This window comes from Melanaphis sacchari, unplaced genomic scaffold, assembly GCF_002803265.2.
Source record: "Melanaphis sacchari strain LSU unplaced genomic scaffold, SCAv2.0 Contig7_pilon_pilon, whole genome shotgun sequence".
Lineage (NCBI taxonomy): Eukaryota > Metazoa > Arthropoda > Insecta > Hemiptera > Aphididae > Melanaphis > Melanaphis sacchari.
The window spans coordinates 4220371-4239584 of NW_020271560.1; the positions used below are offsets into that span (position 1 = coordinate 4220371).

General features: G+C 25.9%; 4 protein-coding genes across 5 annotated transcripts; 2 read left to right on the forward strand and 2 right to left on the reverse strand.

Moving 5' to 3' along the window:
• Positions 1 to 325: 325 nt before the first annotated feature.
• LOC112601756 (bifunctional methylenetetrahydrofolate dehydrogenase/cyclohydrolase, mitochondrial) lies at positions 326 to 2922 on the reverse strand. Its single transcript, XM_025349529.1, has 7 exons — positions 2858 to 2922; positions 2186 to 2370; positions 1999 to 2108; positions 1544 to 1709; positions 1385 to 1477; positions 774 to 881; positions 326 to 700 (listed from the first exon to the last, which is right to left on the reverse strand). Exons 1-7 carry the CDS (start codon positions 2920 to 2922, stop codon positions 405 to 407), a joined length of 1023 nt encoding a protein of 340 aa, XP_025205314.1. The 3' UTR covers positions 326 to 404.
• A 2607-nt stretch (positions 2923 to 5529) lies between these two features.
• On the forward strand, positions 5530 to 6694 carry LOC112601826 (small nuclear ribonucleoprotein Sm D2-like). Its single transcript, XM_025349623.1, has 3 exons — positions 5530 to 5654; positions 6083 to 6341; positions 6413 to 6694. Coding segments are annotated over exons 1-3 (378 nt in total). The 5' UTR covers positions 5530 to 5652; the 3' UTR covers positions 6530 to 6694.
• A 4504-nt stretch (positions 6695 to 11198) lies between these two features.
• On the forward strand, positions 11199 to 13105 carry LOC112601783 (probable deoxyhypusine synthase). The gene is made up of 7 exons (XM_025349561.1): positions 11199 to 11362; positions 11421 to 11530; positions 11586 to 11951; positions 12028 to 12220; positions 12327 to 12430; positions 12810 to 12935; positions 13003 to 13105. Exons 1-7 carry the CDS (start codon positions 11287 to 11289, stop codon positions 13081 to 13083), a joined length of 1056 nt encoding a protein of 351 aa, XP_025205346.1. The 5' UTR covers positions 11199 to 11286; the 3' UTR covers positions 13084 to 13105.
• An 868-nt stretch (positions 13106 to 13973) lies between these two features.
• Positions 13974 to 19214, reverse strand: LOC112601705 (neural Wiskott-Aldrich syndrome protein-like). 2 transcript variants are annotated; one of them, XM_025349448.1, is made up of 10 exons: positions 19188 to 19214; positions 18735 to 18854; positions 18430 to 18657; positions 17504 to 17603; positions 15791 to 15883; positions 15555 to 15724; positions 15123 to 15372; positions 14469 to 14626; positions 14289 to 14390; positions 13974 to 14223 (listed from the first exon to the last, which is right to left on the reverse strand). In XM_025349448.1, the coding sequence occupies exons 1-10, from the start codon at positions 19203 to 19205 to the stop codon at positions 14068 to 14070; spliced, it is 1395 nt and encodes a 464-aa protein (XP_025205233.1). In that variant the 5' UTR covers positions 19206 to 19214; the 3' UTR covers positions 13974 to 14067. The 2 variants fall into 2 exon arrangements, with proteins under 2 accessions (XP_025205233.1, XP_025205234.1); XM_025349449.1 differs by lacking the exon at positions 19188 to 19214 and adding an exon at positions 18924 to 18941.

Below are 19214 nucleotides of genomic sequence, written 5' to 3' on the forward strand. Positions count from 1 at the left end.
TTAAATAAAAGCATCATTAAATTATTATAGAGCAATTTTTTTGATTTCGAATGACATCTAAAAATCAATTTTGTAAATATTAAATTCAATTTCATCATGATTAAAAAACAATAAAAAATGTTTATTTAATTATGAATTGTTAAAAAGTTAATTTTTATGACTGAAAGTTTAGTTCTTAAACCCAAGTCAAAATAAGATAATTTCTTTTTCACTATGTCTTATGTTATTTTTCAATGTTTTTGTTGTTAACCAAGACAAAAATAATTTACGTCATTTTAAAAATGTAATGTAAAATATCATATCTGATAATATTATTTTATAAGTATTAAAATGTATTTTTATTTATTTATCGTAATCACATAAGAAATATCATTCAATAAAAATGTTTTTATTTAAATTTGCATTCATGGTTTTAATTGTGATGCCTTTTTGTATATTACTGCACCAGGATCAAGTATGTTATAAATCACAGTTTTTTTAGCAGCAGCAATTGTATTACGCATTAACATTGCTACTGTCATTGGACCAACTCCTCCGGGTACTGGTGTTATATATCCTGCAACTTCTTTCACTTTTTCAAAGTCAACATCACCTACTAGATACGATTTGGACGTTTTTGGATCCTCTACCCTGGTTATTCCTACATCAATGATGGCTGCTCCTGGTTTAACCATATCAGCACGAATTAGATTTGGAACACCTAATTTATTATACATACATTCAGAGTTTATTTCAAGAAACATTCATATTTTAAGTATAATAACCAATATTACCTGCTGCTGAAACAATAATATCAGCTGTTTTTGTAAATAAAGCTAATTGATCCGGTGGTGTATATCTATGGCATATTGTTGTTGTTGCATCCATTGCTGATGTCTCACCTTGGTTAATGATTTAAAATAAATTATAATACCATTCAGTTCACATAATTAACTTAAACTATTGATATTCTTATACTATACACACAGTATTCATCAAGTTTTATTTTTTTTTTTTAATTTATAATTATAATGAATTAAAAAAAAAAAAAAAAATGATGTGAATTTGTCAATATAAGGTTATTTATTATCAAGTAATAATAATTATGGTGATTTTTATATTTACCATATTTGTAATGGCCAGACAAACAACAATTAACATGTTATTTTTTTAATTATTTAATACTTTAATATATAAATATCAATATATCATTAAAATATGGCACAGCAAGGTATACGACATGTATGAAACATATATTAGTACCATAATCATTTTATAAATAATTTAAAAACATGAGTCAATTTTAAAAATTGAAAAATGTCTTGAGCAAATGTATTTTTAATAGCATATATTTTTGAGTTATAATTAATATGTAATCTGATTATAAGTTAAATTTTAACTATACCTGCATTATCTGCATGGAGCAACATAGAAATAGGCATACCAACATTTTTTGATCTTCCACAAACAACAGCATTTTTACCAAAAGTAGGGATTCCTAAAATAATATATATATTTTTTTTTAATTTGAAACTTAAATATTCAATTTTTAAATGTAGTTTACCAGTTCGTCGAATTAATTCATGAACACCCAAAGGTGTACATGGTCCCAAACATTGCATGTCTAAACAAAATCTACCAATATTAACAATGTTAAAACCATCAACATCCTTGTGTGGTGTTACAGCATTGCATAAAGTTCGTTCAGTAATATGATCAGGAAGTGGTAACTAAATTACATACAAGTTCATAATATACAAATTATATTGAATATAATATTTAAAAATCTATTATCAGAGCAGACAATTTTATATTTTTTTTTCTATATAATTAAATATGATGCTAGAGAAATTGAAATTATAAATTATAACAATGTAACCAAAAATAAATTTTCTTTTAAGGTGTATAACCTATAATTAAAGTTTATACTATGAATAATGTTAAAATATATCACATGTTTATAAATAATAACAATACAAGTAGTCAGTAAATTTTCTGCTATGAAGTGTTATAACTTACCTGGACTAGAATTCCATCAACATTTTCATCGTTATTTAAACTTTTAATACATGCAAGTAGCTCATTTTCACTTGTTGATGCACTGAACTTCATAGTTTTTGTTTCGATACCTAATTAAAATATATAGTTATAAAAACAATAATTATTTAATTTTTTTATTTTATTGCCATTGAAATAATGTAACAACCAACAACTTTAGCAGCTTTCATTTTATTTGACACATAAATTTTACTAGCTGGGTTTTGTCCAACTAATACTGCTACTAAGCAAGGAGCCCGATTTCCTTTCAAAACCCATTCTTGAGTCTCTTGGCGTAGCTCATTTAATATAGTATTAGCAATACTTTTCCCGTCAATTACTGTAGCTTTAAATCTAAAAAAAATATTATTTTAAGTGTTAAATTATATTTTTTCTTCAAAATTCTAATCTTAAAAATATGTCAACTAACAATATTAGTTTATAACCTTTGTAAGACAATAAGGCAATAACAATTCTTAATTTTGAGGATACACATATGTAGTTGGTATTAATGAATATTGCATTTTTGGGAAATCAAATGTTAGTATCAAAAGGAGGAAGCTAAGCTATTTTAACAATTGCTAAGTTAAGTTTTGTATTACCTAATCTATAAAGTTAAAAAGCTACAAAAACTTTTTTTACACATTTTTTAAATTTTTTTTATACATGTTATACTAATTCTTTTACCAAATTAAAATATCAGAATGATTATTAATAAAAATTTGTATTAACTATTGAGTACAGTTTAGAGAAATGTTAAGTACCAAGATAACTGTTATGTGCTTATTTAAAATTATATTTAAGGTTAGATTTATTTACTGAATAATTTTGAATAATTTACCTGACGCTGGAAGAATGAAAATTTTTAGTAAAAATTTTTACACCAGTCCAATATCTGGTATGCATTTTTAAAAATTATTTAAAAGTAGGTCAGTAAAATTATCTGTGAAAAAAAAAAATATTTAAAACATACATATCAATAACCACTATACTCTCAACTAATTTCTACTTACTTATTAAACATTTGACCTATCAATACTTTATACTATCAAGTAGAATTGCATAAGTATCTAAATACATATTCGGAGAATATTAATTATTTGCCCACTTTCTCAACGATTCATAGATTACAAATTGAGATAATTAACCATTATGTTTATTTCAAAATTATACATTTTAATTTGAACATAATTAATCGAATAATATGCCAAATGGCACCGACACCACGAGGAACGTACAATTTGAAAACTCTATGATAAATGATAATCTAAATAAAAAATTTCGTGATATCGCTTATCATAATAATCGTGCATAGTCGCATAGTATACTGTATAGTGTACACGGAATACACAACAAGCGTCGAACGCTCGTCAGTTGGTATAAAAATATTCTTCGTTTTTTAACTAACAACTAACAAGTAGTGTTTGAACCTTGAAGGTGGTTGTGGCGAGTTTTGTATTGATAACATGATATCCATTATCCAGTTGCGTTATTTTATCCTGTCACAACTGACAACTCACAGGATTTCTCCTAACCTCATTACTACACCAACATTAATGTTACCAAAATTCCACTTTTCAGTATAACATACTTTCACTATTTATATTCGCTTTTGTAAATTATAGTTTAAATATCAAAATTAATACAAGTGCCCTACATATCTAAACATTTTGTATTACCTATTCCTATAGTTCTTGTAATTTATTAATTTAATATCTAAAGATTTAAAAATTAATAAACTGAAAAATGTTTGTTAAAATAAATAATTAAATTAGTAAAAATATAATAGGTACCATAACATCATTACGATTTATGATTGTCGATTACTCATTATTACAATTATGAACTATGAAGTGATAAATTTAAGATTTTCAAGAAGAAAAAGTATGACTTTTGACTGTTATGAATATCAATTATTATAATAATTAAAATTAATGAATTATATATGTTATGGCCGTTATGGGTAATGTTAACATTTGTATAACATCAACATTAGCCGTGCCTTTTGGCTAATGAGAAATTTTTCACTTATAAATATGAAATATCAAGATTATCCGGATAATATTAATGTTAATCAGTTAATATTGGTTGATGTTAAAAGAGTAAGAGTTTTGTTAGTATTATGTATACTCTTACAATAATATAACATCGTACTGCTAGAGCATAAAAACTTATCTTATTTTATTTTAATTACAATTCATCTTATTTATCGAACGAAAAATATTTAAATACAATTAGTAAATTAAAAGTCGATAACAAAGTGTTATACTTTGATTCTTTATTTAAAATAATATTTCAAGAAATTATTTAAAATATAAAATAAAATACTCAATTTAATGTTTTTATTAATAGATAACTTATTAAAAATAAACTCGTATTATTTATTAATAATAATTGTATAACATTATATTATAACTATACCTAATGTATTTAATATTGTTGATAATTTTAAATTTTTTTATCTCATGCATGAAACATTTTTATAGTTGTAAAGACATTACTACATTGGCCAAAATTTAATAATATTCATGGCGAATAAAGATAACATATAGGTAATATTAAAGTTAAATTATCAGGCTAATGTCGACATTATCCAAATGCTAACATTACCCGTAACATGTATATTTCTTTATTAAAAAAATAAAATATTGCCTGCATTTCAAAATAATTAGGAAAAATAATATTATAAAATAGGAACTTTTATACAAAACCAATTTTAGACTTAAACTTTACACAATGTATTTATATCAGCCACGACATAATTTTCAAAATATTTTGATTATTTTTAAACATTTTAAATTAATTTTTTTTAGTATATGTATTATAATATCATTTTTGTTTATTAATAAAAAAAGTTTTAAAATGTAATACAATGCTCATCGAAAATTGTTCTCACGACAATATAAAAATAAATAAATATTTATAAATAACCTAACTTGATATTCGAAGAAAAAATGTTTACGAAATTAAATATTTAACGAAATATAACTAAATAGTTGTAAAAAAAATAAATTGTTCTTATTAATAAGTTCAGAAATACATTTTAAGATTTCACCATTATTCTATCATATTATCCAGCAACTGTACTGTTACTAGTTTTCTACAATGATTAATAACATTTCTGAGACATCAACATTTTTTAAAAAAATTTGTTCAAAAGATGATTAAAATGTATATTTAATCATTGAATTAAAATTTAACACATCCATTACAATGATCCACTCAGTCACTCGAACAATAACGTGTTGCAGAGCGTTACTAACTTGCTCACTATTTTAAAACCATATTTTACTTATATAAATAGTGCCACTAATGTATTTTTAGTTACGTATTTTATAATAGTGTTAGATTTTTAGGATTCGGATAGGCCTCTAAACGTACAATGGACGATAAAAATTTTATACTTTGAGAGCATCTAAATTCTCTTATCAGATATTATCAGTGTACCGTAAAGTTTTATTATTTGGATAACAAATATTTATTTATGTTTAATATTGTTCATTATTCGTACACAATATAGTATTAACTTTTTATTTAAATAAATTAAAACTGCTGAATGTACCGTTAGCAGTTCAAATTATTTTATTCTGTTCGTCTCAACTTTTTATCATTCCTTTTTAGTGAAAAATCTTAACAATGTAAGTATGGCAGTCAGATTGACATTTTATATTACGTTTTATAACAAATGTTATGTATTTCAATGTTTGTGTAATTACTACTTATAAAAAAACGGATTTGGAATGGTATTGATTGTATATAATTTTCAAAACAACACGTATTAATATTTAATATTATACTAAAATTTAAATGGACTGTTATAATATATTATGTGTAATGTTCAAATGCTACTTACTCATTGATAAAAATAAGTATTTTATTTCAAAAATCATTAAACATTTAACAATACTTTTGTTAAAATAAATACTATATTTTTAATCATATATCTATGAGAAAGAAGAATTTTTTTAATAAATTTAAATAAAAACAATTTTGATTTACATTGAATAAATTATTGTACATATATGTTTTTATCTTTTTATGACTATATAAATTTATTTTTGTATAGGGCTGCTGTAGCAAATAAACCAAAATCTGAAATGACTCCAGAAGAGTTAGCAAAACGTGAAGAAGAAGAATTTACTACAGGCCCTATGTCGGTGTTAACCCAATCTGTGCGTAATAATACTCAAGTATTGATAAACTGTCGTAATAATAGAAAGCTTTTGGCAAGAATCAAAGCATTTGATCGACATTGTAACATGGTATTAGAAAATGTAAGAGAGATGTGGACTGAGTTACCTAAAACTGGCAAAGGCAAAAAAAAAGTAAATACTTTACATTTGTATATTAACTATTTTAATTAAAATGAAAATTTAATTTTATTAATTCGTTTTAAGCTAAAGCAGTTAGTCGAGATAAATATATTTCTAAAATGTTTCTTCGTGGTGATTCAGTCATTCTAGTTGTCAAAAATCCTAAAGAAGCTGTTCGACAACAACCACCAGCCCCTTGAAATGTATTACCCCTTATTGAAAATTAGATTTAAGATAATGTAATTATTGCATTTAAAGTATACACTCTACACCCATTACTTGAGTTGATATTTATTTCTTTTAATTGATTTCTTCCAAAATACTATGAGTGATTTTTAATAAAATATATTTTTGTTTTTCATTCATTCATAAGGTTCTAAACAATGTTATTTTTAAAATTATATTAAAATTTTTATTTTTGTCAAATATTTGACAAATAATAATTGTTTGGTACTTCTGGTGAATGATAAAAATGGTAAAATGAAATTGAGTGTATAAAAAATCACATAACTATGATACAGAATTACAATATATGTGGTAGCAAAAGGGTTTATTTTAATATTGTTATAAATTCATAACAATATTGACAATATTGTTATTTGATAATTATATTGTGCTTTTTTCAGATTATAAATGCTAACAAATTTAAAAATTATTTAAGTAGATTCAATTAAAATAGATGTAAACCTAACAATTAAAATTATGCTGTTTGTTTTTTGAAGTTATGTAATATAATCAAATATTTATTATCTTGAGTGTCATCTATAGTAGTTCACTTATGTGCATTTTGTTCGTCTATCAAATTTAATAGTTATTATTATTTAATTTATATTATCTATTATACATTGCTTCTTGTAGATATTATAGATACTTAATACAAGATGAACTCAATAATTGTCATATTTTGATTTACCATTAAATTAAAGCAGCGTTTTTTAAACTTTTTTATCCGTGGAACCCTTTCTGATGTCCACTCTTATCGTGGAACCCCTAGTTTTTTTTAGGCTTTTAAGTTTTTTTAGAGTTATTTGCAATAAAAATTATAATTATAGTAGGTATAGAGTCTATACTATAACCATAAACATTATTATTTAATATACAAAAATGTTTTTTCCGCTAGCCACTAATAATCTTAAGTTAGATATTTTAAAGTAATTTTCTTGAATATTTAAAAAAAATTACTTAAGCTTCACGGAACCCTGAAGTGATCTCTGTGGGGAACCCCGGGATTCCGCGGAACACAGTCATAGAAACGTTACATTAATGATATACCTTTTAAAGTAACTAGGCATACATCTTAGAGAATAATTATTTAAGATCTAAAAAATATACCCGACTAATATCCATGTCATCCACGATATGATCTAATGATAATGATTATTCAGTCTAAATTCAAAGAAAACAAAATAATTAAATTCTTTACAGAAATTGTCAATTGATAAATGCATAATGTAAATTTAAAACAATCTAATTGTTCTTTATTATTTTATGGTATTCGCAGGGCCGGCGAAAGGGTGGAGCCAGAGCCCCGGGGCCCGAGCCTCCAGGGCGGCCCATTGTCTGAGGCGTATTTAGGCACAGTCGTACAGTCGCCCTATTATGCCTGGGAGGTCAATTTTACTAATTTTTTGAGTAGAAAAATTATTTTTATGCAAAGTATATGTTATATAATTTAGAATTACAAGTTAAGCCGTAAACATTCGCGTCCGATCGCTCAAAATTAAACAGCTACATGAAGCTACTGTATTATACACATACCTATTACCTACGCAACACAGTACAAAAACTACGAAACAATATGCACAATAATAACAAAACATACGCGCATTCAATACAAGTTTGATCAGTGTATTCGTCTAATCGATTTTTATATAGTGATATAGTGTGTGCTATTAATAAATAATAATATGGTTGAGATCTTTAACTACCTATTATATTATTTGTCAATGGTTTTTTATCGATAATGACTGACTACTTGTTTAATAATAAAAACACAGTGTATCACATAATAATATGTCTGATCAAATTTTTACGTATTAGTTGTAATGAGTAAATGAAGCATTCATATAATATACATCGCATTCCGAAATTATCTTTATTTTCTTCAAAATTAATAAAGATTATGTATAAACCGATATTAGGAAAAAGTCCGGAAAAAGTCAGGGAAAAAGTCCGGAAAAAGACCGGTAAAAAGTCCGAATAAACGGAAAAAGTCGAAAAATTATATAAATAAATTAATTGGTAATATAAATAAAATTAAGCATAAATTTAGCCAACCGTTATTAAGCAAAATGTCTTAAGCGTATTATTTTTCAAATAATATGTTTAATCGCTCCTGTATACTCAAAGTTACTTATAGAACAGGACACCGTTAGTAGATTTTATTGATATCTCTATTAGGGCTAAGGGTATTTCCATATACAACTAAGTAAAGTACTACTTATAGTATACCTACGATATACTCCTTTCTAAGTAGTCAAACCACTTGTCTAGGCTTCATAGCGGTGTTCACAGTGAGATCAGTGTTTATATAATGTAATACAGCACTTTTATAATAATGGATAATTAATAAAATTAATAAAAATGGTAAAAATTATTTATGATTAGTTGCATATACAATCCAGCATAAACTACAAGCATAAGATCGGAAATGTTCAGAGTCTTCAGAAAAATGTCCTGTATTAACTACCAGCAAAATTATTTATAATATATTTAAATTTGTAATTAATTTATATTATATGTAAAAATATTATATAAACAGTTGAATCAAGCTTAGATGTGGAGCATTCTCGTATGATGATCACACATCAACATTGTTGAAAAACAAAGAAAATGAAAACCAGGTTATAATGTCAACAAATACCACCACTATCAAGTTTTGCGGGAAGTAGTCAGCAATTACCAAGGCTCTGAAATCCTTGCCAAAGCTATAAAGAACATTGCGTATTGTAAAGGTCAATCGCGTCAAAAACCTCAAATCCTATCAGAGCTAAGTATGCTGGTTGAAATGCATATAAAAATGAACGCTTTTATTGTGCGACAGTGGACCTGATTCGATGAACAGTGATATTTTTCTTTGGATGATGCGTTTGCGTTATATCACTGATACTAATAATTGGTTTGTGATGGCCAGCTTTTCTTTGAATTACGAACATTTTTACAACTATATGTTATAAGAGTAAAAGACGTATTTGTGACCACTGTTGTGTTTATTAGAAAGAAAAACAAAAGTACTTATATGTTTAATTGTTTATACAGAAATAATGCTGAACAGCATTTTCTCCTGATCAAGGTGTTACATATTGACTTTGAACGAAAACTATCAGGCTGCTCATTGAAATAGTGGATTTGAATTAAATACAGAGGATGTTTTATACATTCAAAAATGATGCCAGAAAATACAAAATCAGATTTACAAGTTGTACCACAAGTAACGACAGTTTGAGTCATTTTGCAGGATCATTGAACAGTTTAGCTTTTTACCATTACACAAATTTGCTGAAGGGTAAACTATTTAAAACTGTTGCCACAAGCTGATGGAGTTGCTGGGTGCTTTGTTGTACGCCGTCACGGTACGTATAAATTGGTTCGGGCAGATATTGCTCAAAACTGCGTTGATTAAACGATGTATCACCAGAGATATGGAATGCTGATCGACATTAAATGGGGAACATCGTACAAACAACATTTGTGAGCTGAATAACAGATTTAAACATGATGGGGCATAATCATCTACGATGTGGAAGCTGATTGATATATTTTGCGGCAGGAAATAAGTGTCGATATCGCAAAATAGAAATAAATGATATTTAACGTAAAAAGGAAGAAAAATACTGGAACACCGTCTTCAAATATTATGTCAACGATCTGAATAACGAACCAGATCGATCTGATAGCCTGAAAATATATCACATTGTTTAGTGGGAGTAGTAACGATTATGGCCGCATAAATTACGTAGCGACAGTAACATAATATGCACCTAATATAACATTAATAACTATTCTTGGCTGCCTAATAAATGTATTATTTTTAAATTATTTTCTCAGACTTTCCGTTTATTCGGACTTTTCCCAGACTTTTCGGACTTTCTCGGACTTTTTCCCGGACTTTTGCAGATTTACCGTATAAACCAAATATCATGTTTTTAGTGATGGTTCATCAAAATTTAATATTAAGTATAGCTACTGTATTAGTGTTATGTTTATCTTAGTCAAATATGAAATAACTATAAGTCCAGAATTGATCAGCCCCGAGGCCCACAAAAGTTCTCGCCGGCCCTGGGTACTCGTACTATTTGTAGAAATTTGTAAATGTCAAATACTCAAATACCATATTGCTCACTGAGCAGTGAGCAAATACAAATATTTTTCTACGATATTAGCAATATATTCGGAGTGTTGATATCGTTGTTGGAGTAACGACTTTTCGTGGCATCAATCACGTTTTCCCTATATATTCTGTGATAATAGCTTAGAATGCTTAGATCGTACGTGCTTGAACCTTGAACAGAATAATTAAAATGATGACTATAAGTAACTAAATTATTCTGTTGGCCATAAACCATAGTAAAATACTATAATAAGAGTAATAAGTGATCTAAGATAGATAGGCCGAGCAAGATCTATTAAGAAGATCTTGTCTTGAGGCCCGAGTGCCCGACGCGATTATGAATTTTGAATTATGATTAGCGTTGGTATCACCAGCTGTGCGAGACCTAGTATCAAAATATATCAGTGCACGAGTAGAACCTAACCTGTGCCGGTCCTGTGGGCTATATGTTATACCGCCATAGCAAAATGCCAAATATTGAAATAACTAAATGATAGAAACTGTTAATACATAAATGTCGTAAATATTGTTAATTATTATAAAAGTTAATAATAGATAGTTATTCGAATATTTTCATTATTATTGCTGTTGTTTATTTCTTAGTTTTTAAAGTTAATCGACAGTGATATGGAGCCACAGAAAGCATCAGAAGCAGTTTTAAAAAAAAGTCTAGATATTTCAACAGAAAATCCAACTGTAAAAGGTTTTACTAGTATTATATACTAATTTAGTTATTATTTTTAATTATTTAAATTTATTAGGTTATGATTGGAACAATGGAATTGACTATGAACAGTTATTGTCAGTATATCGTTATTCTGGATTCCAGGCAACAAATTTTGGATTATCTGTAGAACAGATAAATAAAATGGTTAGATGGTGAAAAAATATTATTATTTTTTATTTTACTTTTAATTTTTGCATAGTTAGATGAAAGAGAAAAACCATTTGAAGAAGATATTCATGAAGAAGACGAATTTATCAAGCGCCGTTCAAATTGTACAATGTTCCTTGGTTATACGTCTAATATGGTTTCTTGTGGTAATCGTGATTCAATACGCTTTATTGTCCAACATAAAATGGTCGACTGTATAGTAACAACTGCTGGAGGAGTTGAGGAAGACTTAATAAAATGCTTAGCTCCGACATTTATAGGAGATTTTCAATTAAAAGGTAGCACTCTCCGCGAAGATGGCCTCAATAGAATTGGCAATTTATTAGTACCAAATAACAACTACTGTAAATTTGAGAATTGGGTTATGCCTATTTTAGACAAGATGCTTGAAGAACAAGTATATATAAAAATATAATTATGATATTACTATTAAGTATAGGTACTTAATTAATTTGATGTTATATGCATTTTAGAATATTTCTTGGACTCCATCTGCAATAATTGAAAGATTGGGCTTAGAAATAAATGATGAACAATCAATATGCTATTGGGCAGCAAAGAACAAGATTCCCATATTTTGTCCAGCTTTAACCGATGGTAGCTTAGGAGATATGATGTACTTTCATTCCTTTAGAAACCCTGGTCTTATTATTGATATATTAAAAGGTAAGCTGAATAATGTTATAACGTATCACTTTTATCATTAATCATTTTAGTACTATCTTTAATTATTATAAATGATAAATGAATTTTTATATTTTTTTTTTCAAAGATTTGAGAAGATTAAACACAATGGCAGTAAAAGCAGCAAATAGTGGAATGATTATAATTGGAGGTGGCGTGATAAAACATCACATTTGCAATGCTAATTTGATGGTAAGTGCTTATTCATAGATTAGGTACAAGAAAAGTAATATCTGTACATTTTTAATTTCATGCTTATATTTTATTATAAGTAACTATAAAAATAAAATAAAATAAAATTTATGACATAAAATGCTGTCTAATGATATTTGTGTTGTTATTGGTTTTAAAAATTTGAAACAATATTTATAAATACTGTAATTGTAGCAATTAATATTCTCTTAAAGCTTGTCACACACTTATGCAAAATAAGTTTTTTTAAAGCTTTTATTACACTTGGCTGTTAGGATTTGTGCCATATAAACAAAAACTAGCTTCTATATATGAATAATATGATATTACAATTATCTCTCAAATTTAAAAATATATTAAAATGAATTGGTTAATTTAGAGAAATGGTGCTGATTATGCGGTTTATTTGAATACTGCATCAGAATACGATGGTAGTGATTCTGGAGCTCGACCTGATGAAGCTGTTTCATGGGGTAAAATTAGAGCAAATGCTTCACCGGTAAAGGTAAATATCTATACGTTGATATTAGTTCAATTTTCAATTTTCTAAAAAAAAAAATGTATTTGTTTAGATTTATGGTGATGCAACACTTATATTTCCACTTTTAGTTGGAGAAACTTTTGCAAAACGATATCATAAAAATAAAAAATGAAACCACAAAATATACTTAAATATTTTAAAATGAATTTTTTTATTTACCTACAAATATTTAGCTTACTTGGCTATAATTATTGACATTTTGATATTTTATATAAATAAATAAAAAAAAGTTAGTAAATCCATATCCATTAGTAATAACTTTGAAAAAAAAGAACAAATGTTTACATTAAAAAAATCAAAGTATATAAACTATACTATATTTATCATAGGATTTAATCTCTTAGTTAACAAAAACTGATTATGTCCTTCATATAAATAGCCTTTATTGCAAAAATAACTGTAGTCAAACGTGATACAAAAGTTGTGTATAAGAATTGAGATCAACTGTAGATCAGTAAGATAATATTCAGTCTTTATGTGCGAAAGGTGTTCACTCTTATTCTAAATAATTTAGGTTCTCAACCTTCTTATATCAGAGTATCACTTATCTATTTAGGAAATATTCTCATGCTATTTGACTTCATAATTTTTTCTAAATAAAGCAAGATATTTTTTTCATGTATCACAGTTTGAGAAATATTGCGATAGACTAAATAATATTTTAAGATCATGCATGTATACATTTTTAATAGAAAATTGTGATTTAAGATTTTAAAATGCAACTAATATTTTAAAATACTCAAATATCCAACAAAGAATAAAATAATACCAACTGAATATGATTGATGATTAGTGTATGTATATTTTATAGTTTACATAGAAAAAGACAAATATATAAAGAAACTGAAATCAAGAAAATAAATGATTAAAATATTTAATATCACATCATAAAAATCATTGATTATATACAATATACAAAGACTGTGATTTTCATAACAATAAAATATAAATGCAGTTAATGAAGTACAAATATAAAATTCAAATTCAAATTATCAAGAAAAATAAGTTAAAATTAAAACTACTTTCAACAGTAAATATAAATATATTAAAGAATATAAATAAAAAATGTAATTTGCGTTATTATAGTAGTAACAATTCAATCATCCCAATCATCTTCACCTTCGCTGGATTCACTGGTACTACTGTCGCTGTGAATAACTCTAGCTCGTTCAGCTAAAGCTCTAGCTAATGCTCCAGCTAAACCATCTGCTTCTAAATTATTGTTTACGTTTTTCTTATCAATTGGTTGCACCTGCAAATTTTAAAAAATATTGTGTTATAATATCTTTTAAAATAAATGCAAATTATAAGTAATACCGATTTCAATTCTACGCCTTGTCTTATCTGATCAAGTAAGTCATTTCTTGAATTTGGTTCTGAAGTGTTAGATGCTTTTACAGAATTTGATGTATCAACATGCTAAAGAACAAAATAAAATGACTATAATATTTTATATTTGTATTACGTGATTTATTTCATAAAAAGTATTATACATACCTTAAGTGTTTTACCAGATCTGATAGCTTCTAAAAGTGCAGATCTAGAGTCTGGAACAGCTTCAACAGGCTTACTTTTGATTAATTCCATTTGAGGTGGAGGTGGTGGTGGTGGAGCTGCATTCATTAATGGTGGAGGCGGGGGAATAAAGAATTCTTCTAAAATACAAACATAAATAAAATAATATTTATTACTTAAAATTTATAATGCAACTTAAAATTTTATGATTAAAAGAAAATATTTTATTTTTATAAAAATGATAATTTATATGATTGAACAAAAATTGTTAAGCACAAATGATGATAAACTATAAAAAAACTTATTTATACCTTCATATAAGAGCATGAGTGACTAAATCTGATAGTAATTATTTAAAATTTAAAATGAGTTAAAGGAATTTATATGTACTGTATAATAATTTTACAGTATTTTAGGAAATTTTTATGAAATACCCTTTCTTATTTGTCTCAAAAAAAAAAAATTATCAGCTACATAACTAACAATGAAGTCCAGCTTGTCTTTTTTTTTTATAAAATAGTCAACTTTTTGTAGTTAAGCTTTACTACATAAGACTCAATATAATCTAATTTAGTTCATAACATCACACATATTTTTTTAATAATATATAAATAGTATTTAATACGTATAACTTACCTTGTTTTTTAACTGGAATAGTCATATTATTAGGTCGAGGGGGTGGTGGTGCTGGGCTTCTTGTATTTGGTGTATTATTTGAAATAGGTGGAGGTGGTGGAGCTTGACGAAATCTTGTTGGCAAAGGAGGTGGAACAATTGAATCTTGAACATCTTCTTTAATAGCATCCATACCACCATGTTTATCAATAAAGTCATAAATAAAATCTCGAGTCTGAGGATTACGCAGTTGGCTTTCTGAAACCCCAGCCTATTATAAAAAAATATCATTATAACTAGTTATACTTTCAAACAAATATCAAAATTATTCTAAAAAAATATTTAATATTAATCCTTTGAAGTAAGATTTTGAATAATATTTAATTTGACTATTATAAAACTAAAAAATTATAAGTGTTGTTTGTATAACCTATGCAAAAATAAACAACTTACCTTGGCAAAAAATGTATTTAATTGAGGATCTTTAATTTGCCCTAAATCAAATCCTCGATCTGGATCCCAACCTATATGTTGCACATGTCTGAAATTTTCTGGTAAACCAATTTGATCTTTAGTGTATTTCTTATTTTTTGAATTTTTGCCTTTATTTTTATGACCTTTACCTAAATAAAAAATAAAAAAATATGATAGATAAATTGTTAAAAATACATAGCCATTTAATTACGTACCATTCATTTGAACTGGTGGTCCATAAGCATTATTAGAATTACTTACAGGTTGTAAAACATTATTTTGATTATTGTGCGACTTAGACCTTTGTTCTAAAAATTTCAATTAATTATTATTAATTACAATATAATAATGCTGAAATCATATATGTTTATAGTATGTACATTAGTAGCATAAGTAGAATTAATCTGATCAGATTTTTTAATAAGATTAATCATAGTACCATTGGAGGTTTCATCCCCAAACCCTCCTTAACTAAATTAATAAATAATGCCTATATTAAATTCAAAATGTATTCCAAATGTTAATTTGTACATGCATTTTAACTCTAACATCTTGTACATAATCTGGAAAAAATAACATTTTAAAAGCATAAGAAAATTTATAATAATTCAATTAAAAAAAAAATTATTGATATTAGTAGATAATAAAATTTAACAGATAAAAATTTTTCAAAATTCAAACAAAAACAATTTAATACTAGTATTTGCATTATTTTTTGCATTAACAATTGTATATTGTTGGTGAAAACAAATTATAGAGTTAATATCATTTCATTTAACATATGCTTAGAGTATTAAATCTATTCATCAAGAGGTTTTTCAGACCATCATAAAGAAAGTAATAATTAATAAACCGATTAGGGCAACATTTGACAATATCCTTTTATCAATCAAAAAATATAACTGAAACTTAGATTCTTGATCCTACCTTTGCATATGCCACTAATGTATTTGATAAATTATGACTTGAAAATGTTATTCATGTTAAACTTAAGAACACCATCAGTATTAATTGTCTGTCTTACAGGTATATAAGATCATGGGCACTCATTAGTAAAATTTTAAGGGGGGAAGGAAATAAAAAAAAATCTCAAAATTAAGCTAAATAAAGTTTTAAGATTATTTTAAAATATAGATATAAACATGCTATAATTATGAGCTATTATTTATATAATTAATATTTTTGTACTGATATATTATAGTTAATTAAAATATATTTTTATTAGTTAAGGGAAAAAATAAAAAATAAAATATAATCAAATACATTATTTTATATTGATAAACATGACCTGAACATTTCATTGTTTTATTCATATTATCTTAAAGTAGTTAAGCAATTTATTTTATAGTGTCTAAGTCATTATATAATGATAATACTTATTAAATTATAAATTTATATTATTTTTCCTGAGGAGGGGAGATTAAGTCTCCATTTTTCATCCCTCCCCCCACATATTCAATGGGCACAACATGAGTAAGATTGGAATTAAATGTGAACTGCTAAACACTACTTTATTATATCATGATTGTTATGCACTTGTAATATTGAGACAATAAATAAAGGTGCGGTGTCCTCTTATATTACCAGCTATACTTGTACATTAAGATTAGTTTAAATTAAGATAAATATTACATGCTAAGTTGTTAACTAGTAAATTCATAGGTGTAATTAGGGGGTTTGGGGGGCTTAGCTCCCTCAAAATTCAGACGAAACCCTTCACGTGTCAGCACATGTCTACCCCTAAAGAAGCTACAGCTCCCTCCCAAAAAAAATTTGAACTTTCTACACCTATGAGTAATTTAATAAAATATTAAATTATTTTAATTGTACAGTAGATTATACCAAGAGTAAATATAAATTCAAATATAAAAACATGTGTTAATGTAATATCAACAAATTTCAAAATGTTTTAAACTAAATAAAGTTACCCAAACGTTTTTCCCGCTTTCTTCGTTGTAGATTAATTACTGTTTCTTCAAACACTGTAGCTTCATCTTCACTTGCAAAATTGAATCCAACAATACATTCCTATATTATATAATTGTAATATGACTAAAATATATTCATGAAATATTTGCTTTATAATATATTTAAGAGGATGCTACAATCACATGTGATGTCTCTGTTTGTTTACAATATGGTAAATTTGCATTCAGCAGAATCAATTTTGTGTTGTAGATTTTAATATTAGAGTAAATTTATCAAACTTAAAGCCTATAGGTGAGAATATAATCTGTGTTTCTATGTTGGAATACTTCAATTTTTAAGTTATGAGTATGCAAAATATAAGTTAAAAAAATACTCGTAATTTAAAAAAAGTATTAAATATCATAAAAATCCAACATGAAAAATATAATGTTCTTACCTTGAAATTTAATAATAAATCAATTAACTTTAATATTAAAAGTTATGATACAAATGACTTTTTTAAATGCAAACTTTGTTATTTTTAAAATTTTTAAGATTAAGATAGCACACGCGGGTGTGGCATACTCTTTAATTGAACATTATAATTAATAATTTACATTTTTATTTATTTTTTTAGTTATCAGTTGTATCAAATATATCCAGTTTTAAGTTTTATAAATAACAAATAACATTCATAATAAGCCTATAAAAAAAAAATATATAGATTTTTATTTGATTGATTAAAATTAAATAATTTTGTAGCTATAAATTGATGATAATTTTTTTCTTCATAATTTGTGCATAAGAATATTGTCATCATAACAAAACTCATATATGGTAAATATTCATAATTTTTGTAAAACTGTGTTAATTGGATATAATAAATTGATGAAAACAATTTGATGAATATTAATGTACAATGTCTATTGTAGTTATTTTGAATTACCTCGGCTTCAAAACAATGAAAAAATTTAGTAGGACTTTGATATTGCAATCCATTATACATTTCATGTTCCCATAATAACTGGTGTCTTATTGGACAATACAATCGGAAATAATATGATTTTCTGTTTGGGTCTCTAACAAAACAAAGAATTCCAAAATGTTTTTGCCTCCATTCAGTACCTTCAGGGCCATCAGTGCTAAAAAACTGAACTACAGCCATAGCTAAACTCTAAAAATAATTATCAAAGTATATAATTATAGTAAAAATTCTATTAATTATAAATAATAACAAAATAAATAATTTACTTGACATTTTGGACCCAGAAGTTGTAACACAGATTCATTTTCATCCTTGCTTAAAAGCTGTGAACATTTTTGTTCATGATATAATCCTGGTTTCATTTTTATTAATGTTGGTTGTTTGCTCTAGTTAAATACAAATATAAATAAAGCGTTAATATTGAAAACTTGATGATACAATTTTACATATATTACAAGAAACGCAGTGCACAAATGTCAAATGCATAATATTAATTATTAATGATTAATATAATATATTATATTAATATAATATTACAGTACGAATTGATAAGTGATAACATCTGTTAAACATAAATTATCAATATACATAATATTTTGACTCAGTGATGTACTGATATTAGCGTAAATGATGATACTTATCAACTATATAAAAATTTAAAATACAAAACCAACAACGTTAAAAATGCAACATTTTTTTTTTTAATTGTCTGAACTTACAAAATATATCATAATCATATTATAAGT